Source organism: Brienomyrus brachyistius, chromosome 8 (assembly GCF_023856365.1).
Source record: "Brienomyrus brachyistius isolate T26 chromosome 8, BBRACH_0.4, whole genome shotgun sequence".
NCBI lineage: Eukaryota > Metazoa > Chordata > Actinopteri > Osteoglossiformes > Mormyridae > Brienomyrus > Brienomyrus brachyistius.
In genome coordinates, this window is record NC_064540.1 from 914,697 (window position 1) to 938,333 (window position 23,637).

At 42.3% G+C, this 23,637-nt stretch overlaps 1 protein-coding gene across 12 annotated transcripts in view; it reads right to left on the bottom strand.

The window, feature by feature from the left end:
* The window catches only part of ptprt (protein tyrosine phosphatase receptor type T), a 210,948-nt gene that overhangs the window by 80,353 nt on the left and 106,958 nt on the right, over positions 1-23,637 (bottom strand). For all 12 annotated transcript variants that reach the window (XM_049023370.1, XM_049023373.1, XM_049023371.1 and 9 more), the window contains exons 9-12: positions 21,878-21,987; positions 11,129-11,330; positions 7,787-7,889; positions 4,443-4,716 (exon numbers count right to left, since the gene is read on the bottom strand). In XM_049023370.1, the coding sequence (XP_048879327.1) occupies positions 4,443-4,716; positions 7,787-7,889; positions 11,129-11,330; positions 21,878-21,987 (689 nt within the window). The remainder of the gene's footprint in view (positions 1-4,442; positions 4,717-7,786; positions 7,890-11,128; positions 11,331-21,877; positions 21,988-23,637) is intronic.

The window sequence follows — 23,637 nt, forward strand, 5'->3', positions numbered from 1 at the left end:
TTGATGAAGAGCTTCTTCCTTACTTTATGGCACCCCAGTCCTGCTTCTAGGAGCTTGTTATGAACTTGTCCTAGCAGTGCACTTCACAACACTTAATGTTTCCCATTCTTTTTGAAGGTCACTTAAGGTCATCCTCCAATTTATGAGGCACTGCTGGGTAAGTTGATAATCATCTCTGGCATTAGAAAGTTGCTTCTGCCCTCTGCCTGGCAGGTTTTTGGTTATTGCCAGTGTCTCCTTCTTCGCCTTGTTCTTGTGTACTTTGTGTCCTGCTGTCTTAGTAACTTTAAGCATGGAAGCAGCCTGCCTCACAGTGTCACCTTCTGCCAGCAGAACTATAGGATTAAACTAGGAATGCAGTTTTTAAAAATATAGAGTTGTCTCTTAATTTTTTTCCAGAGCTGTATAAAGTCAAACAGTATTCCAGACATGTTACTTGAAGGTATACCAGAGAATAAAATATAATTTCAGCTATTTATGTAAGTCAGGGGTGGCCAATCTTTCCCAGAAAGGGCCGCTGTGTATGCAGGTTTTCACTGCGACTCCCTAATTAGATTACTAATTAGAGGACTGATTGGCTGAGGAGTCCGCACACCTGGGTGCGAACAGCTGACCTACAGGTTATCCCAACAACCTGCATACACACCGGCCCTTTGCGGATAAGACTGGCCACCCCTGATGTAAGTAGTCACCTCATTATTTAAAGAAAAGCTATCATTTTCGCAACATACACAAAGTTTAAAACAGGTTCTGTAAGAGTATAAATTATTAAAAATGTTTAGAAATGGTAAAAATGCCTATTAAATAGTTAATGTCACAGCTTAGCCTAAAATATGGTTCTTGCCGGATCTGAATTTTAAAAAAGCTTTAAGAACATCTGCATGAAACACACTGAGATGATACGGAAATCTCACTTGAGGCAACAGGTGCGACGACGATTTTAGTCACAGAGTCAGAAATCACACAGGAAAAGAGACCCGGGAGAAAAATTTTGCCAAGAAGCAACATTCAAAGGCCAGCAGAAAAAGAACAGGTTTGAAAGTAAACTCAGCATCATCAAAGACGACCATGGAAAAAGACAGTATACAGTATACATAAAAAGCATTAGACAATCCCAAAAGTCATGAGATGCTAATATTGGAGTAAAAGAGACAGTTTGACCTCTTTCCTATAAACATTAAAATCTAACAATCACATCTTTTACACTAAATCCAGATACAAAACATTCAAAAAACAGAGGTTACAGTATCTTATGAATTTCTAATTCTAGCTTATAAATTTCTATTTTACCCTTTCATCATCATCGGCGAGGTTTTCATAATTTGTGCAGTGGATGTAACGAAAGATTAACGCCCCTAGATTTCTCAATTTCCCAGGTTCTGAGGTATACCTGCTCCCCAAGCAGATGTTCGGAATGCTCAATCGCCCAGCCAATGAGAGCGGCATGGCTGGAGAGACTGTGCTCTGCACACCTGAAGTGGCAGATCAAAGTTATCGATATTACCGAGCAAAGCCCTGAAGATGACACTGACTGACTTTTGCACAGAGGTACTCGGGAGACGACTTACACCCATGTGTCTAAAACGATCATTCAAGTTTTTTACAGGGAGCATCTAAAGTGGCAGATTGCATCATCCGGCCAGCCAAAGACACTCGGCCTCCTCGTTATTCCTCTCTTCGGTGACACTGCTCATTGACATTACCACTGTCCCTCTCTCCTTCCTCCTGTCCGGGTTTCCTGCTCCAGCTCCCCTTTCTCAGCCACCCTCCACTTCTTTTGTCCCCTCTCCTCCCTCATCTCTTCTCCTATGTCCATGCTGGTGATTATGTATCCATAGGTTAATATTAGGGGTGGGAATCTTTAGGTACTTCGCGATCCGATCCAATTACGATTCTGGGATCCACGATCCGATTCCAAAACGATTCTTCATATACATTTTTTTGCAAATATGCTTAATTTAAAATTTAAATTATATGTTTTTTGTTCATAGTTAGAATCTCTGTTTGACAGTATTTCAATTTTTAAAATGACAAAGTGAAATAAAGACTTTTATTGATTTTATTTTAACAAAATTATATCAGGATGAACAATTACTAAGAACAATTGTAACAACAAATCAACAAATGTGTTGTTTTCAGTTTGTTTAGAACCTTTTAACAAAGGAAGGAATGTCTTTTATTTATTTTTGTTTAGAACCTTTAGAATTATCTTCAGCCGCGAGCTTAAACTCATCCGTGATGTAGTGAGCCATAATGGTGACATACGAGTCTGTTGAAATTCATGTCCATGCATCGCATGTTATTGCAATCCTGTCCATATTACGTATTGATTCTAAAATTTGAGCTTTAGTCTCCCTGTAGAGTGCGGGTATTGCAGTGTCACTGAAATAACGTCGTGACGGTACACTATTTCTTGGCTCAAGCACCTGTAACATTGAGCGAAATCCTTCGTTCTCCATTACAGAGTAAGGCCAAATCTTTGGCAATGAAACCCGCCACTGACCGTGTAATTCGTTTTGCTTTTTCAGAATTGGATGGAAGCTTTGCTACTTGCTCAAGGGTCCTTTGAGTGAAACCGGCGCTGGGCGCGATCGGGACCGAAGTCCGTTCCTGCAGCTCTGAGTGGAACCGTGTTATATGCTTCTTCATATTAGTAGTGTTCCCGAAATACTTAAATTTGGCGCAACAGACTTTGCACACAGTATGGCTTTTATCAACGACTCCTTTCTCTTTGTCTTCACAAAATCCAAAATGTTGCCACACAGTCGATTTTAAATTTGATGGTGCAGGATGTAGTTTGTCCATTGTTCAAATGATGAGCAGCATATGTAAGAGGCGAGCGTTGTAATGTTTATTTTTCCGGCGCGCAGTCGCAATTTGGTAGAACACAGAATCGATTCTGAATCTTTGAGAATCGATTTTGAATCGTTAGAGAAAGAAAAAAGATGCATCGATGCATCGATTTTTTCTCTCACCCCTAGTTAATATACAGTCTCCTGGAACAGACCCTTTGGAAATCCAATGGGGTATTTAAAACAACTTAGAGAACCAAAAGATGACTCCAGTGAGCAAGTCATCCACAAAAAAGCCGGAACGGGGGGGGGAAGGTACTACTCTGGTTAAGAAAGTGCTTTTCCTGTACATGCAGAGAGGTCCTTTTGCCTCCGCGGGGAGCAGACATACTCTCAGCCTGCCTCTCTTCCCAGATCTGTGGGGTATTTATTTACCACGTAAGTGAAAACAAGCTAGTTAAACCGAAAATTGCCAACTGCAGTAGAGACCTTCACCATGTCACTTATTTTGGATTTGTTTTTCCTTATTTGAAATACATTAAGGCCATTTGTGCACTTAGAAGTGACCGACAACCAACCAACCAACCCACCAACCAAAATAAATAAATAAATGCCTGCCAAAGAAATGCAAATGTTAATTTCAAAATACTGCTTTATCGTTTAAAATAATTAGACTTGCTGATTGGTAGACAAGTGCCTAGTGCAATCAGAGCAGAAACAAATCCATCTTCTGTAGAAGAGTGGATTACATAAAAAAAAGCTGCCAATGATATTTCCTTTCAGCCCTTTTCATCATCTGCTACTGAACAAAATTAACTCAGTATCATTTTGGATCTTTGTTTCTGGAAATTTCCGTGAGTCGTTCGTCAGTATATGCTAAACTCATAATAAATTGAATTATTAACAGAAATGTGCATCGAAACCCGTTGGGAGCTCCAAACGAAAAAATGACGCGAATTCCACTGGTCATCTTGACACATTAAGGACTACAAAGGCAGAGCCTCCAGTCTACCAATGACACCCTATGCATTCACAACATATCTCAAGGAAATAATAAAATCGGGATTTCATTTAGGCACTGCAGAGCAACATTAATAAAGAAAAGCACAAAATCAGTCAAATGATTTATGAAACGAAGATGATGTTCCATCCATATAACAATGGCTGGTTCCTTCCCACTGAAATTATACATTTATACAAACGGCGAAGCTCTAAAAGGAATATATCCAATGAAAAGGGACAGAATTACTGTTCAAACATCAATGTACTGTTCCCCTCTTTAGGGCATGCAAAACAGTTATATCATGCAGGAATGTGTAAATTTAGGTGAAAAATGTAAATGTAAACCTGCCATTAGGAGCTGTTTGCTCACTGTGAAGCCTATGGGTTAAATGAATGAATGAATGAATGAACAAAGGAACAAATATATAAACAAATATTTGTTTATTTATTTGAAAGAATGAATGAATGAATGAATGAATGAATGAATGAATGAATGAATGAATGAATGTTTTCTTCACAAGACAGAAATAGAGTACCCCGCAACTCGTTTTTGAATTTTTCCCTTCCTGGATAATTCACTATAATACTGGTTCATGATGTCACAGTAATCAAGGTCAAAGCTTATGTAAGACAATACAGCAAACTCACCCCATTGGCTTTGCTCAGAGCCTGAAAGTAAATGCTGTAGCTCTTGGTGGGCGACAGCGGGGCATTCCAGTACCCGTTGTATGTCTTGTTATCGCCCACCGTGAAGGGCTGCACGAAAGACAGGTTGACGGGCAGCAACTCGGCGGCAAAGTAGTGCGGCGAGTCCAGCACAGAGGCATTCCTGAAGCTGACGGGGACAGAGAAGCACTCGAGCACCTCAGCTGCGCGCCGGGACTTCTGCTTCCGCTCTTCTTTCACCACTAGCTGATAGGCACTGCAAACAGGAATGGGGGGCACAGATCAGTGGAGACCCCACAACTGCAAGGGAATGAGGCGGCAGCTCTCTGCAGAATATGGAATATGGAGACAATGTGAACTTTGACCTCATGTTTTTTGGGTTTGTAAAGCCCTGTATAAGTCAAATGTATTATTATTACTAAAACAGGGGGCGGCATGGTGGTACAGTGGTTAGCACTGGTGCCTCACACCTCTTGGACCCGGGTTCGAGTCTCCACCTGGGTCACATGTGTGTGGAGTTTGCATGTTCTCCCCATGTCGTTCTGGGGTTTCCTCCGGGTACTCCGGTTTCCCCCCACAGTCCAAAAACATGCTGAGTTCATGATTTTGAACTCTTTTTATTTCTTGTCAGATCTTCTTCTGGTTCTTCCGATCAGATAGCAATTAATGTTTGGATACCTTCCTTTGCTCACACATACATTATTATTATTTTATATTAATATTACTTTTTCTTTTACTTTATTATTGTTTTCTGAGTTTGTAACTTTTCTTAAGACAGCAGTTGTATTGTGTTTCAGAGACAGGCTATTTGAATAAACTAATCAACGATGAACACATTTGCAAGTCCAGCTCCAAAGTACTGGAAGTTTTGGCACAGGTACTCAACCAGAAGTCAAGGTACCGAAACTACTGTACCAAAAGTATGGCACCTCGTTCAGTGGAAAAGTATCCTTTAACTCCTTTTGTTAACCAGGATTTTAATGCACTAATCCTTCAACATGCCTCCTGTATGGAAGTTGCAGGTACTGAGATATGATCTTTGAACTATGGAGGCTGATTCTCCGAGCCTGTTCCTGAAGGGATGAAACTCTGGTGAGACTGTGAGTAGACCTTGATATTAACAGTTAATGGGACATTTCAGTCCTGTGCCAGCAGAGGGAAATCCAGTCCTGATTAGCAGCAGTGGGATTATCTCTCATTCTGTCTTTGATACCTTTAAGAGTAGAGAGTGGATGGTTCTCCATGAAATGAGATGACTGCATCTTTGTGGGTAGAGCTTCATGAATGAATAAGGACACTTTTTGAACTTACATATTAGAGCAGTAGTAATTATTGTAAATCTATGTCAAGAATACACTTGGCTATTATATATAATTAGGAAAATTCACGTTTCTCTGAAGGACTATGGCAAATTACCCATTCCTCTAATTTCGCATCTTTTATGAGATGTAATTAAAATAACCAAAAGGCCATGCTTCCTCAGAGAGGACACGACGTCACAAACTAATGTCTTTCAAGGTACACCATACATGTGAGCAGAAACGTGTATGCACCTGAGGCGAGTAATCATGGCTGCAAAACATGAAGAGAATATTTTGATAATTATGAATAATTTTTTCAAAACCCTCAGTAGTCAAGAAACAAGGATGCTAAAGCTTTTAGCAGAATTACCATATTGCCAAATTCAGAAATGTCTTTAAGTTGACATAATTTTTCAAGGATTTATACTAAATGCTGGGGGCAAGATTAAAGGTAAAAGATTCATAAGAGATTCTTCTTCTCCATTATGTCATGTTCAACACAGAATAATTACATCTATCTTGTAAAATTACACAGGACGGTGCAAAGCCACGATCGCTTGGTTCCGAAAATGTGTGTGTGCTGAATATGTGAATTCATACATATTACACGAGTGCAGACACACACGCAGCATATACTTCAACACAAAACCGATTGGGTGTCATTATGTTGTACTTGGCATTTACAAAAACTTCTGAAACCTGCAAAGCGTGATACTCTGAAGAGACTAATGTGATAGTCTCTTCAGAGTAGGGATATACGGTGATGGGGGAGGGAGTCTAACTTTCAAAAACACTGCAATTCATATAGAACATGTGTTATTTCTAGAGAAGCTCATCAGCTGTGAATGGCTACCACACCAGGTAGTAATTTAGGAGCAGCTGAAACTAAAAATGGTTACACACCTGCTATGTAATTTAAGTTTCTATTGCCAGCAAAAAGAGATGAACTGTTATCAATATTTAATCTGACTCTCCAATTATTTTTATTGGGGCAGTAATTCCAATTCCCATATTTCTAATAGAAATTATAGTACAACAAATTTTCATAGAAAATGTTATTATCCCATGACTGGGTAATTCATGAACAAAAACTTAATTCACTAATGCAAAATAAAAGAAAACACACTTTACACAAGTCACCCACGCAACATAACAACATTATGTTAAGTTTGCTGCTTTACACCGCCATGCAGTATTGATGGGAAAACACATAAAACGATTAGAATAATTATAACCATGTATATACTGGAAATGGGGTGGTTTTGAAAGACAAACACCAGTTAACTTTTTTGACACGATAGTTAAAACAATCAGTTAAAAACTCTATTATGCTGTATACGGTGAATGCAACAAATCCAACTTAATCCTCCGGACAAAATCGCCTGATTTAGCAAATACACACTAAACAAACGCTTCTGTGCAGTTGTTCTTTGAACATAAAGGTTGGTCCTTTCCATCACAAATCAATAGTTTCAAACCGACAAAACATTTGCATATCATGTCTCTTTTCCCCCTTCTTTTTCAAGGCTTTTCTTTCAAAAGGAGAACTAAATGCAGGGATAATTCAAAAGAGACCGTGTTACTCCAGCAGCTACAATCTAAATGGAGTTTGATCCCCTTAATGTCTTTGCATACAAATTGCTCTTATCTGAATGACTGCATTTAATGCTTCAAAATATCCACTGGACTGACAGTAATTCTCTTTTTTCATTTAGCAGAGGCAGTGGACCTTGCGGAAGCGTTTTTTTTAACTCGCAACTCTACTGCCTGGAGGAAGGGCTATAATATTTTATTTAAGTGAAGAGGCTCTCCCTTTGTCCTTCTGATTGGTGTCGGAGGGGAAGCAGACCCGCACTGGGTTGACGCACGGAATACATTTAATAAATCTATCAAGCGTCAGGGATCTGAATTACAGGTTACATACAGTAGTCGAAAGTGACAAATCCATAAAAAACTTATTCTGAGCTTGTTGACCAGGTGGCTTTACACACAAGGAGGGTATGTGAGAAGCGGGAGGCGCGGTACCTGACTGGGGCTCCTCGGGACTGCGCCGGTTTCAGCAGCACCGTGATGGTGGTGTCGGTCTCGTTCAGGGGCGTGTCGGTCTCGTACTCCGGCATCGAGGGCGCTGTCGCAACGACAGGTAACAGCCGTTACAGTGGCTATAGATTGTCGACAACTTTTACCGTTGCCCCCTACGTCTAAAAGTACTGTATTACCATCGCTCTCCATCTTGGATGGACTGCGTCCCAGGGGCCCCCAACACCTCTCCCACAATTGAAACACTGGTTTATTATGCTATGTCACTGAATTCAAGCCACAAGAACTAAAAATGTCCACTTTTATTGCCCAGCTCCGACAATGGGTAGTGTGAAGAAAAAAATGAATTTCGAATGGAAAAAACGTACACAAAAAGTCCACTTTATGGACAGTTATGAAAACGACCGTCCGGCACGTTACCACGTCCGCCGCTGAGGCAAGCGCGTGGCGCGGTCGTGCACGTGCCGCTGCAGCCGTATTATCTTTGCAGAAAATGCAGATGATCCTTATCCATTAATGTGTTATGAACAATGCTGATAAAATAAAATCGCACAAGAGAAGACTTGTAAATCGCGTATCATTCCAGGATTAAAAGGAACCTCTGTTGACGCTCTAGGCAGCGATTTCATTTTAACACTTGAAAAAGATGTTTACTACCTCATATTAAAGAAATCTTTCATGCTGTTTAAAAAACCATATAGTGACTGAAAATTTTTAATGTAACTTTTTTAACTTGTGTGAAATTAATTATTATTGTAAAATAGATATGTCATGCAAAGCAGCATGCTTAAACCATGGACTGCAACAAGCACACAAAGCTCTCCCTAAACTGATAAAAGCATCAGATCTGTTTAGTTTTGTTGAGCAACACAGAAGAGAGATGAGAAGGTGAGGTTAATTGTTCCACTTCTCCTGCAGTGGATTCCCCCACAGTTGAAAGAAAAACAAAATCACAGCAATATTTTACACGAAGTGGGAAAATTACGCCTTTTTAAAAATACGGCTTCAGCAGCAGCATCAATGGAGCTTGGCAGATGATTAGAGCTGCATTGCGAATGGCACGACCTGAAATTTACTTTGTTGTTTACCCACATATCTATGTATATGCCACCATTTTCTCAGCATTGCAAAGTAAAATACAGCAGCCTATCATCTCAAGTATAATAAACAGACACGGTATGCACAAATCTCGTGGTTAAAACGCGAGTAAATGTACAAAAGGTACTGTCAGGTATTGTTTATTCAAAACAGGGAAACGTCAGTGCTCAGAGTTCTTGACATAATAAAGTGAGTGTCTTCCGCATGGCTGCAGGCACCCACATGGTAGTGAATCAGGACTGGGTAAACAATATACCCCAATATTTAGGAAACAAACGCTTCTCTCTCTGCGAAACTGATATGGAGATGCTGTACTGAGGCGATGGACTGTAGTGCACAGCGTTAGCAGCCACTGGAGCCACACTTAAGTTAAATAAAGGTCAAAGAATAACGTGCATGCGTAGGTTAATGCCACAAAAACAAAATATGTCATGAATGTGCTGTAAGCTGCTGGAGCGTGCATGGCATATGGGACACCTAGAGCACAGGTGACCACAGACCGGGCACTGACAGCGGTGTCAATAAACAAAGGCTGATCTTTTTAACTATTCAATAAGGAGTTTTCTTGTTTCCTCATGATATACATGATTTATTTTTTTGACAGTATGGCAACTCTAGTTGTGGTTAGATGTCTTCAAATTGCAGGCTCAATCCCCATGCTGTTTGAAAATAAAAGCAAGGTACTTGGTCTAAATATCCTCACTACAAACTGCACAGACAGAGCTAAGTAAACTCTTCCCAACTTAAGATAAGCTAATTTAGATTAAAAATATAACACGCTATCCACATGTTTATCAATCCAGTTCTCAGGAACCCCCAGAGGGTCCCAGGCCCGAACTCAGCTGGACCAGGTATTTGGTGTTTTTGATTGTTTGGTACTGGGAGCTGGGAGGGTCCATGAGGACTGGGTTGAGAACCACTGCGCCACGCAGATGATGAATAACTGGTGAGGTGGGTTAGGGTTTGTGTCTTCAGACATTGTCATTGTCGCAGTATTAGGGAGATATCTCCTAGTATATTACAGTAAGCATGTGAAATGTGCGTCTTCTCTGTTTCAATAGGCATTTTTACGACCTAAGAGATTCAAAGGACATATTAACAAGTGGAAAAGATGAGGTTTATGAATTTCCCCTCATAATAAAAATGACTATTGCGATGTATCCTTATTTATTTACTGCAGGTGAACAAGACATAGTCCCTCATTCATTCCCCAGGGCCAAGCAGATTGTCATAAACAGTGAGCTGGAACTCTGAAAACAAGTAAGGTCCGGCTGACCTGTGCCTGAACCGAATGACAAAAGTGGAAAAGGGACGAGCCGGGCTGGTGACAGAGGTGTGGCGCCTGCGGAATGGAGGTTAAAAACGCGGATAACCGGAAAGCTTCCCAAACAGAGGCAGCCTTGCTGACCACAGGAAACCACTGCATGTTTACATTTCAGTTCTGTCAAAGCTCTCCTTTCTTTACACCAGGGACTTTTCGTGGGGCAGGGGTGGGGGGTGCTGGAGAGCCCCCCCTTGGCAAGTAATGTCGGTGGGCGGGATTGGAGGACTAAAGCAAAACAGAATTCAATGATCGTCGGGATTGAAAAGAGGGAGTCAGAACTTCAAAAGGGAGACATTTTCAGTTGTTTGGTCAAAAGGGGCCAAGTGTTCAGGCCTGTTGTTCCCCCCCCCCCATTACCCCCGCTGTGCATGACCCTGCTCCTCATCTCCAATTCTGACCGATCCAATTCGTCAGATAACAGCTAAAAGCATTGTGTTATTGTTATGCACATGTGAGAACATGCAAAATCCATATGACCCCCCCGCCCCCCCCAGCGTGACTTAGCATTTAACAAAGAACTGGAAAGGAAAAAAATTAGCCATTTATGAAAAAAGAGTTGCAGAGACAATTTTCCAGCTTTTATGTGTTTATATGTTATCTACATATCCATTACGTTGCTAAGATACTGCACATTTGCACTTTGATTCTTCAATATATACATTTTTTTTGTTTTATGTAAAAAGCTATTATATTTAGACCTATTATCTTATTATTTATGATTCTGTCATTGTACTACTCTGTACTATTCTGTTATTCTACTTTAAATTTGATGCATCAGCTCTATGAGTCACAAGACACATCTTGTTATATGCATCCTTCCGTGTACAATAATGTCAAGTTGAACTGAATTGAATTTTTTTAAATCTGTAAAGTGCATGGCTGGAAAGTGGGTGGGGGGTCCCAACCTGCAATCTTGGTGGCGATGCGACTGGTCACCGGTGGCCCGAACCCTTTGTTGGTGCTGGCCTTAATGGTGAAGAAGTAGGTGGTGCCGGGGTAGAGTCCCACAAAGAGGTGGTGCGTCTCGTTACGGAGCTTGAAGACGCGGCCACGCTGCGTGGACAGTTCTGCGTTGGGGTCCAGGGAGCTGAGGGCCTTGTAGGTGATCTGCGTGGGAGTGGATTTTGTGCAGAGAATAAGCAACACCACACTGTAAATACCACTGGTGAGAATAACTTCACTTCCAGGGAAACCCGGCTGACCCATTTACCCAGGAACGATCCTTGACTGTCTCCATTAAAAAAGAAACACACACATTCCATCTTAACCTCAACAACACAGCACTTTGGGGATTATAAATGCACAAGACTAATTATAAAGTATAAGAACAAATTCTTAAATAACAGCCAGATCTCTTTATTGCACTTAACAACATCTGTTCAAGGTCATAAATGGACTTTAGAAGGTAAACAGTTTCACTGTTGGTTCAACTGAAAATGACCTTTTAACTCGTGACTTGATATGAGAGTAGGAAGTTAATTGTACAGGGGCTACTTAATAATCATAATACTTTATTGATCCCTGTGACTGATAGTTTATAGATGAGAGCAAGCTTAGTAGCAAAGTGCAGCCACGGATCTGACATTCAAGGGCCTCGCTCAAGGGCCCGCAGACATGTGACTATTCTGCTGAAGCCAGGCCCAAGCTGGCGACCTTCCAAGCGCAGGAACAGAGGCTTAGCCCGCTGAGGCGTACGGCGCCTCGCAAAGTTTACTGCCAGGTTATATTAAGAAATGAATCAGATTAAAAAAGAGCTGTTAGGAGCACAAATAGGCAGGTAAACAAAAGAGAGAAAGATGCTTCGTTCCTGTGCAATTTCAAAGTGACCTGGCAACTGACAGAGTTCAGTTCGGATAAAAGTTTAAAACATAGCATGTGCTTTGTTTAAATGAACAGCGTAGGTGGTAATTACATTCTAATTACTCACGGTAACAGTATTAAAATCAGTTTTGTTTTTCCTGATGGCTTTTATGGACATATGAAATAGGAATCGTTTGATATAAGTATTACATCTTATATAATGAGTATGATTTTGGTGACGGATTGTGGCTTCAGGTTTGTGGCTGTGATTCCTGTTTCCAGCTCTGTATGTCTGCTGTTTTCTTATTTTTCCTGTGATGTGCAGCTTGAGTCTTACACCTCAGAGACATGCAGCTGAAGTGAGTTTGTGTCATTAACTGTGTGTGGACACTGTGATTGCATGGCATTCAAACACGGATGGCACAAGCCTCGTGCACTGGAATGGGCTCCATGTCCCTGAGTTTGATAAGCAAGGTAATAATCCATAATAGATTATGTACGTGTGTGGATTAGGTCTATATTACATTATGGGGACCAAATGTCCCCCAGAATGTAATATAACCTGTTTTTTATACATTGTGGGGACCCCACAAAGATCTGTGAATGCAATCAAAATTGCCAGAAGTCTCGCATTTTGTTTGGTTACTTATGGTTAAGGTTAGGGTTGGGCAGGGCTTAAGGTTGTCATGTTGCGATTAGAGTTTTCTCTATAGAAATGAATACAGAGTCCCCACAAAGATATTACTGCAATCCTGTGTGTGTGTGTCTATATATACGTATATTCTACTAAATGTGCATTTCTAGATGTATGTTTGACATAGAAATGCACATCTAGTAGAATTGCACTAGGGGTGGGCGTTTGGGTAAATAAATCACTCATGAGTTGGAGGGAATCACAACATTTTAGTGCTGATGTTACACAGTGCAGTGCTATTACAGAATTCAAATAAAGCAAATTGACAGCTCAGCGCCCGACAGGCCTGGAGCACAGGATGTTTTCACGGCGATTGAAGCCATTCAGCTCCCCCGTTAGATCCTGTGCTGACCGTAGATAACCAACCAGGCGGAGGAAGTCACTGCTTAAAATACAATTAAATCTAAAAGCAACTTGAATAAAGTGGGGGGAGGGGGGCGTTGGCAGTCTCATGCCACATCGCCTGATTTTTGAAGGTTATGTCAAATTTGGGCGACCTGCTTAAATTGCGTTAAGCTCGGGAGGAAGGGGACCGAACCCGGGGCCCGACCTATTTTAATGGCTCCGCAGCCCTTGGTACGCAAATGGCTTGGAAGTGAACAGACGTGCGACAGGGTGACTGAGGATTTCAACCTGATTTAACACCGACCAAGAAAGAGCTGCTAACACTTGTCAAATGAATTTGAATAATCTTTGGGGGGGGGGGGGGGGAGGGGTGTAAAACTCGTATTTAAAAAAAAAAGAGAAAGAGCTCAGGAAGCAGAAGAGGAAGCGAGGCCTGGTCTTACGGAGAAGGACGCTGGAAAGCTGGTCCTTTCGGTCTGTGCCCGAGTGTGTGTGCTGGTCCGTGCTGCGAATCGTTTATGGCCCCTTTTCCCCATAATGGGTTTTTATGTTTCTTTTTTACGAAGTACGGGAATCGCTTTGATGCTCTATCAGTGCGTAAGACTCCGCGCAGAGATGTTCGATCCCCCCCTGAAAGGGTGTGCGTGTCACGATGAAGGAGGATGTCAGATGGGTGGCGCACAAACACGAAAACAAAAGAGAAGCAAAGAAATAAATCAGAAGAAAATACAAAATAGATTTCCTGCGTGGCGATCGATCATTTTTGGTCTTGGGAGTTTTTGATCAATATGGCTTTCAGCCAGCACTTTCAAAATATAAGATTAACAGTGACAAACATAATTTTTAGCCAGGGAACAGAATCAAGCCAATGTTTATGTGCTTTTTTCTTTCCGGGGCTTGTTTTCTTTTTTATTATCATTTCTTTTACTTTGTAGTTTCCATGGAAAATAGTCCAGATACTCAAAACAAACCAGGACACTTACTAGTTGTCTAACCCAATTTTCAGAGTAAACCGGAGTCAGGGAATCTTTCAGGATCCCTAACTAGGTTTCCAAAGGCCCCTTTTACTGTTTGTGTACTAGCAGACCCTTCTGAGATTTCTTGATTTTGCCAAGGAGATGTTTAACATTCTACAGCTCCTCTCCATCCCGAGACCAAGGCTTCGGTAAAACGCTGAAATATTATAGTAAAGAAAAACTGCAAATATGCCTTCGGAATAAATGAGGCCTTTCCAACCAGGGAAAAGAAACTTGCCCTGATGCACTCAGCAGATCATCTGCCGCGATTGCTGGGGTCACACAGAACGGTAACCCCAAGGGAGATTACAGGAACAAACGGGGGCCCTTAGCAGAGAAGAGAAGGAGCCACAGAGGGAGCCGGATGTCCTTGTACGGCCGTCGATTGCCCCGCCGCCGCACCGAGAGAAAGAAAGCAAAGTGCATTTCAAGATGGAAGGGTTCCGCTTCCAATCCACACGTCACCGGATCATTCAGCGGACAGAGGCGGGAGGAGAGTATGAATTAAAGGAAAGCATATTAAAGAACACAGGCAATGAGGTGGAAAAGGGGAACATATGCACCCAATTATATATCCGTCCATTTGACATAACCACTTATCCAGTGCAGGGTCTGAATGAGCCTCTTCCAGGAAGTACAGACGCTCCTTGCTTTACGATGAATCAACGATGTTGTGACTTTGCGATGCTCATTAGCGATTCACATTAAGTAGTCAGCTACGATATTACCAGCACGTGCGACGTGCCGTTTCTACTAACGCCAGGCAATGGCAACATCCACGCAGCCACGGTTCCTGTCTGGATGGCAAGCATAGACATCTCATACAGTGCTGGAAAAGGTGTTGGTATTGCCCACTGGTTAGCCCATCCAGTGGTCAGTGTGGATCCCAATGCCCCAGTGCAGTGATGGGAACACTGTGCTGTAAAAATCCACTTCAACCGGTTCATTGGCGAATTCTCTCATGCACCTTCACCACCTTAGCTACTGTTTGGTGAGCGTGCTGGCTCAGAACTGCTGCCGTGGTCTCATCCAGGTGGGGGGCTACACAGTGGTGGTGGTTGAAGTGGCTCCCCGTTGGTTTTATATAGATATATAGATATATATAGAGTGTCTTGTAAAGTGTTTTATTAATGTAGCCATTCATTCATTCATACAACACCATACCATACAGTGATTTTTCCCCTGTGTTTAACGAACTTGAATTAATTTATTTACTTTTCAGTTATTGAGTTAGCTACAGTAATTATTTACTGTACTGTCGGTGACAGTAGTTATATATTTATTCAAATTTGATTTACGATATTTTCCACTTATGGGTTCATCGGAACGTAACCCCACCGTGCGGAACCTGCACAGGACAGCAGGCAGTGGAAATCCTGGACGGGACACTAGCCCGTTCAAGAGCAGAAATCACATACAGACAATCATTATCAGCAATTCCGGGACACATCTGTTCCGGACTTGGACTGTAGCAGGAGGCTGGAGGAACACGGGAGAACACGAGAGAACACAGGAGAACACGAGAGAACACAGGAGAACACGGGAGAACACAGGAGAACATGGGAGAACACGCACACAGAGCTCAGGCTGAAATCAAACCACAAAAATGGGATGTGAGGTAACGGTGCTTCCTACAGAGTAACTGCACCTCTCTTTTCATATATATGTGTAGAGATATGAAATGTATATACACAGCTGAGTACTAAGCACATTACGGTGTCGGCAGGCGATGTGACTGGAGGGGGTTCTAGGGCAGAGTGACAAGGCTCTGGTAAATGCTAGATGCTTTATTATTTTTGTTTTCCACATCATTGTCAAAAACACCTGATGGTTGAGCATTACTGGGACCGCTGAGTGGCACCTGGCCGAGGCTGTTTGGACGAGGCTGAACCCCGGCGGCGGGTGGCGGAGGGGAAAGCAGTGAAGTGACAAAAGCGAGACGCGTGAGGGGGAAATGAAGGCATGCAGAAATGGGGGCCATTCACCCGCGGAGCATTTGGGTGACAGTGGGCCCCCGGGCTGTGGACCAAACAGCTGGCCTGTGTCCCATCCTGCCGCATTTAGGCCGTCACAGACCAGTTAAAAGCAGGACTGGGCTTGATTGAATTGGCACTTTGTGGAATAGGAGTTTCTTTCCGCTAGGCTAACTGCTGTCGGAAAGGCAGCAGGGTGTGGACTGAGAGAGATGTGAAGCAGCACTGGCTTCAGTAAAGCACATTTAGGCTTAGTGATGTCATTTAGTGGAGAAAACCATTGCTAACTGTAACAATAGGCAGACATGGAACATCTCGATGGAAGGACATTAGTAAACTTGCTAGTCCCTTTAAGTATTGAACGACACTTATCTAAGCATTAAACAACGGCAGCTTAGCATGTAACATTAAGGGTGTATCAATGAAATGGTGAAAAGCTATTTGTTTGTTTATATTTGTTTGCTTGCCCTTTAAAATGAGTTACATGATGTACCAGAAAAAAAAAAAAAAAAAAATATATATATATATATATATATATATATATATATATATATAAAATCTTCAACCAGAGAATAAGGAATAACATAAAAAAAATCTGTACAGCTTCATTTGCGCATTTTTTTTAGTTACAGAAACCATCAGATAAGTTGTTATTCCACCCATCTTCTGAAACCGTTTGTCCTATTCAGGGTTGGGGGGGGGAGCCGATCCTGCAGGCTACAAGCACAAGATAGGGAGCAATCCAGGGTGGGGTGCCAACCCATCGCAGGACACACTCGCTAGCTCACTCACACACACACACCTATGGGTAATTTGGAGACTCCAATTAGCCTCAGCATGACTTCGGACGGGGGGGGGGGGGGACTGACGGAAACCCCATGCTGACATGGGGAAAAACATGCAAACTCAGCACGCAGGGGACACTGGCAGAGACTTGAACCCAGGTCCCAGAATTGCGAGGTGACAGTACTACACACGGTACCACCGTGCTACCCCCCAAATGACAACAATAAAAATTATGTTATTATTATTATTATTATTATTTACTACTCCAATTACTGAAACAGGCCTCAGGCTGACACTTGCTTTATGTCCTGATCTTCCTGGAATAAGTTCAGACTCACCATGACCCATAACTGCATACGTAATTACATGGATGGATAGATGGATGAAACACACCTGTAACCACTTTTTGATCTTTTTAATCCCTTTACTGGAGCTGAAAACTTGCCTCCTGGTAATATTTTCGTCATGACTTGAATCGGACCCTACCAATGCTGAAGTGCTGTCTCTGCGATGCAAAGACTGGAAACCCTGCTGGATTATTTAAAGCCCCCCATTTACCATTAACATTTAAATTGGACACTTCAGCAGTTTTGTGGTATCACGTAAATCCAATAATTGCCTAGCCTATCAGTAGCATGTGCAATTCTTACCCAAGATAATGCAATAAGTCCATATATCTGTATAAGCCGTAAGCGTTTTGCATTTCGACCAGAAACCCAAACATTCTGGCGGCTCGGTTCATTTATTAATTGCCAACAGCCTCAAAGTAATAAACGGATAAATAAATAAACATACAAACCAAAATCTATTCAGGCAACAGTGGCTGCTACTGGAGTATTAAACCGGGATTTTATGGCAATTTACGTATATTTATTTAACGCACATCACGCCATTGCAAAGGCACAACATTTCTAAGAAATTCTGTCGCTGCAACTACCTGGAGGCAATGCTGACTGTAGGGCACCCAATAATAATTACAGTTGAATGCAATTTCTGTTTATAGGTGTTTTAACGCTGACTTTTCTATGCAAAAAGCATATTTATGTGGCAGGAGGAACGGAGATCGTTATCTGGTGAGCCGCTGCGCCGGGTAATTCAAGCTGCCCGGGCGCTGTCAGCCATGGTCACCATGAAATAAAATAATAATGATAAAAAATTAATCAGAAAATTAGGGAAAGTCAAAAGGCATCTTCAGGTACTGCCCAGGCGGGTGTCCTCGCAAACCCGTGGCAGCCGGATGCCTGCCAACATGTCCGAGACGGAGGGGGGCAGGATCGCCAGCGTTCCCGGCTCTCCGGGGCTTTTTCACGCCGCCGAAGTGTGCGGGGAATCGCCGCTTCATTTAGCGCGTTTTCGGCGGAAATGAAAATCGGTACGAAGATGCAGACCAGCCGCCCGCGGGGGTCGCGCCGTCTCTTTGTCTTCGTTAGGCAGGTGGCACGTCTATAAAACGGCGCCTTAACAAAGCCTTTTATGGGGGTGTGTTTAAACCGCTTTTATGCAGATCTGATTTTCTTCATAGACTTGTTGTTGCCGTCCTGTCTCAAGGTCTATTTCCCAGTTTAATGTTCTGGCGTGGGGAGGGTCTATTTAATGTCTGCCAATTCACAACGTTCTCATGCCATAAAAAAAAATCACTACAGCCCTCAGAAGCACAGGACCCTAAACCTTTGTGTTTAGCTCACAAGACCAAAAACAAAATGGTGTGGCTGACTTCATGCACCTTCTTACAGAACCCAAGGTCCAACTGGAGTGGGTATAATCCATTTCAGCCCCAGCTCTTAACGCAACAGCTGTTAAACTATCACAATAAATAAGCAGCTGCCATTGTCCACCATTAAAGTGTATATTTAGGTAACACATTAGAATGAGGAATTAAGGCGGTTCATTACTTATAAGTATATTAATAAGGATAAAGCACAACAAATATACCCAGAACCCCGTGCAATACACATTTAAAGAATAAATGTATTTATTATCCAAATTTGACTATTTTAATTTTGTATTACATGTATATGGAAATACTATAGCCATATGTCTATGGAGGTTTTGTATGTATGCTATTGATTAAATAGTCATAACCAATGACAATAAACTGTTAAACCACATGATAAAGAAGACACTGGTATTTGCTTCCTGTTTGATACTTCCTGTCACCTCAAAAGCATTATTCAGTTTAAAGCTGATTGGCTAAAACTGTTTTACATGGGGCTACTCCTACTGCTGTAAGAACTGTCAGTCGAGGCATCGGCGTTTAACACAACGCGGATCGACGACCCGCCGCCCTGCTTGAGCATGTACAGGACACGGGTGAGTACTGTTCTTTCCTCACTGATGTTTATTAACTTGTATGATGTCAGGAATTAATATGGGAATTGAGTTGTGCCTTTAATTATCTTTTTGTCAGGCAGGCAATTAACTTCCGGAACATCTTGATAACCGGGCAAGTTATTTTGTGAGGAAAAGCTCCGTTGTGAAAAGTATATACCTTCAAAAGCATAACCTGATAATTCCTATACCACAGCTCGACACATTCCTCGTTTTCAGTTCCCCTGCTCGGATGTTTATGATTTTTTTAAAAAGCCTTATTTCCATATTTTCAGGTTATGATTTGGGTCTCGCCGTCATTTGGTCCCCATGGGATGCTTATGTTTGGTGACCAACTGGCCACACCGATGCTGAAATACCTCTGCTTGCTTTGCAGTTCGGTCGCCATTAGTACCTGGAACCAAGCCCTTAGGCTCTATCAGTCCCCCTTAGCCTCAGGACAAGACGAGATTGTTCTAAGCCTAATTTGCCTGCAGCTTTAACATAAGAAAAGAGGCTTATAGTTTCTCAGATCACGCAGATTATGCCACTGGAGGATGAAAGGGTGGGAGGGTTAATTAAATCAATGGAAGCTATTACGGCAATTACTGGTGAAAATGAGAACACATTGTATGGGGCTCAATACATTTAGCAGATGCTGTCAATCCCACGATCAGGGAGGGAGAAGAGAGTAATTTGCCTCTAAATTACAGTCACAGGTAGGGGTAAGGAACAGCAGGGCACTTCAGAGAGCGTGCTGGGTTTCTGTGTATTCTCTGTGTATTCTCCCCAACGGACTGCAATCCTCCTCCCCTTACACCACGCTGCCTACACCTGAAGACCCAGCTCAGCCCCCATGTCAGCGACATCAAAAGAAGTGTAATTATTCATTTGCTGAGAAAAGGAACACACACACACGCACAGACACACATGCACAGACACACACACACACGCACAGCACTTGTGTCTCACAAGGAGACGCTAGCAGGACTTTTTCCAAAAAATGGAGGGAAAAGTGTGTAATTCGTTCTCAGGACGTGTAGCAGTCAGACAGTGCTCCAAAGCAGCGAAAGAACAGCGGCTCCTGTATAGGTTTATGTTTTGTTTATTTACCACATACCTACAGAAAGAGTTGGGTGCGCAAAGGATTCTTCAAGCATCTGATGGGAACATACAGCACCTCAAAACCAATATGTAGAACCCTACTTAGTCTTGCACATTTTTTTTATGTGCCTGCTTGTAATTCATATGTCATTAATAAGATCTGACTGGTTTATAATTAACTTTTAAATCAGTGTAAGGTTTGACAGTCTTGCCCCTAAAAAGTGAATAACAGTGAACCTTCAGACACTGAATTAAAAAGAGTAAGTCAGTTTTCTTGCTTTCTTTCTTGGGAAGGAAGACAGAGAATTGGTGCATTATGGCGTACCTTCCTACCACTATCACCATAACTGAAATGGGGGGGGGGGGGGGTGACCAGAGATGGAAATTTCAGGTCCAGAAAGTAAAAATCCAGACCAGGATTTTGTTTCAACCAACCAATTGAGTATGAAGAGTTACTGCCACAGTTGTACTCATCTGGTTATTTGAAACAAACTCATGGTCTGGATTTATACTTTCTGAACCTGAAACTTCCACCTCTGTGGGTGACCATCCGTCACCTGGGTATGTAAATGCCCTTAGGTCACCGACTCACTGACTTATCTATCACCACCAGGAACATTTCATCTGATAATTCAAAATCAAATGACTCACATACAGTAGGTCGACGCCCACCTCTAGTTTCTGCTTTGGCAACATCCTTAAACTGTAGCTAAACAGTTGGCCTGCAATTGGGCCTGTACGTCCAAGTGTGTTTAACACTTCAGCAGATATTTCACGTCAGGAGTAATTCCCAGAGGGATACCCTCTTCGTCAGCTTGGACGTCCTATCGATTCCTCTATGGAACAACGTGGGCTGGTTTCAGACGTCACTTAGTAGAGTATTTTTACCACTATTCTGACGTTAGCGCCTATTAACAAATCCTTTGGATTGGCTGGCTCAGGTACGCACTTAATATGGACAGCGAGTCTAGATCGGCCAGGATCTTAAACATCTTCTCACTCTGATGCTAAAGCAACTGCTTTATAGATGCTGAGTCAATAAAAGTAATAATAATCGGGTCATAAATGGTAGCTATGTAGTCAGTTCACTGGTATTTATATAACTGCTTATCTAATGTTCTTACTAGCTTTCGAAATATACAGTTATTTTAGCTAGATCAGTTGGTTTAGCCTTGGGTTGAATCACGACCCAAATTAAATAAAATTTAAACCAAATTTTAAGGGAATGGTAAATATTATATAAATATTGCAGTGACAGTAGCACAATGTGTTCATGCACTGTTAAACAAAAAAAAAAATCTTTTTTTTTTGTTTTAATCACACACTCTGCGACCCACTTTTGGGTTGCGACCCACCAGCTGAGAAACAGCAAGCTTGATAAGTCACTGGAGTAACTTACACTGGAAACACTACCACAGTATAGAATTTCTGGGACTTCAGGTCTTGAGCCAATACTCTACTGCTGGCTATAACCAAAGGCATTCAAGTGTAGCGAGCGGCTGGGATTTTGTACTTGCTATAAGAGTTGTGGATTTGAACTGGATTGTTTGTTTGCCATTGTGAAAGACCCTTGTCTGGAAAAAGCAGGAGTAACTCGTAAGGTGCTGTGAGACGGCAGACATTATTTACCTCATAAAGTGTGATGACCCCATTGGTCTCATTGGGTGCCTTCCACTGCATGAAGATCTTCTCTTCGTATGGACTGCTCTGAATGGATTCCATGGGAACAGAGCCGGGCACTGAAAGGAGGGAAATGAGCACACTAGAGTCAGTGCACAACCCACAACCAGGACAGTCTGGCTGAGCATCCAACAGCTATCTCACAGACATTGTGGGACATCAGCTTGTCGTAGGAACACGGGGGAGGGTGGCTGTCTCAGCAGACTTTTTTATGCAGGCGAGCAGAGATGAGGCCATTGAAAAACAAACCACTGGGACTCAAACATTATGCAGCCTGAGTCTTCGAATCCCTCTGGGTCCTGCTAACCGTTACAAGCCGGTTGACACAAGGGGAAAAGAATCCAGCCGCCGTGAGAAGCCGAGAGAATTAAGCTGTCTTCATTCGCCTAAAGGCTGACAAGAAGCAACCTGTGGGCATACCTCTGAACCAGCTCCCGTCGTTGGGGAGAAGCTGGTTCCTTGGGGTCTTCCTGCGGGGGCCATACTCATTTACAACCGTTTAATGAATTTAATTCCTCACAATCGGGGAACGTGTGATAACCGCTTTAAGAGCCAATTTACTCAAACTTAACAGGCATCTGTGGCCTTGTTCGCTTCACGTGGCTCTTAAATTAATCGCGACGGTTGATGATGCTGTAGAAGTGTGAGCAAATTAAATATGATAGAGTTAGGACTGCAGATTTTGCTTCAAGTTTTTGTGAACATTCTTCAAGCTCCCACAGTTAGCTTTCTCTATGGTCTATAGTGTTTGTTTATCAACTGGTGTATCTCCAGTGTTTAATCGTGTGTATCTGATATGACGATAAGCGTTTAGGTCACATTTGGATACAGAAATGTGACTCAACATTGGAATTCACTGGTCTGGGAAATCATATTCAATTCTCGAAACTATGGGAATGAATTAGATGTCACGGTCTCCTGCATCTTATCTGCGTGCATGCGTGAGGGCATGCGTGAGGGCATGCGTGTGAGGGGCGGGGAGACGGGTTTACCGCAAAAGATAAATGGCCATATATCATTCTAATGAAAACTTGATTAACTTCTCGCAAAAGACTGTCTGAATGACATGTTTCATTAAGCAGCAGACTCATAGAGCATTTCCTCATCTCACCCCTCCCAACGATAATAATTCCCAACTCTTGGGGCCAACCCCCACCCCCAGTGAGAAGTCCACAGACCTCACAGGATGGGAGAAGCTGGTGGTGCTAATCAGTAATTGATAATAACAAAGTTAGTTGTAGTTCTTACAGCTTCCACCGCACCAGCCACACACAGGCCCACTATCCGGCGTTAATTGGTCTGTGTGTTTGATTAAAAGGCATAAACTACTCCCCAAATTGTTTATGGGGGTTGGATAAGCATAACATAGTGAAACACCAGGAAGAAGTACTCGTTATGTTCTCCCACTTAACATCATCTTCCGCTGTCGAAGACCAGTTACAATACTAATAGCAGAAGTACAGAGGACGGTAAAAAAAATTATGTCATTCTTGCCCCGCCCCCAATATCAAGCATCCTTGCCCAATGAGAAACACCCTCTGTGTCGTCTAATAGGCTGATCGGCACTGCCTGGACTGCTTCCTTTTGTGATTCCTGTATAAAATGTCTGTACCAAAGTTCTTTATCATCTGTTATAGCAAAAACTGGTGGAAAATTGTATGAAACTTAATATTTTTCGGAGACCCATAGACTGTTGACCGTGGCACAAA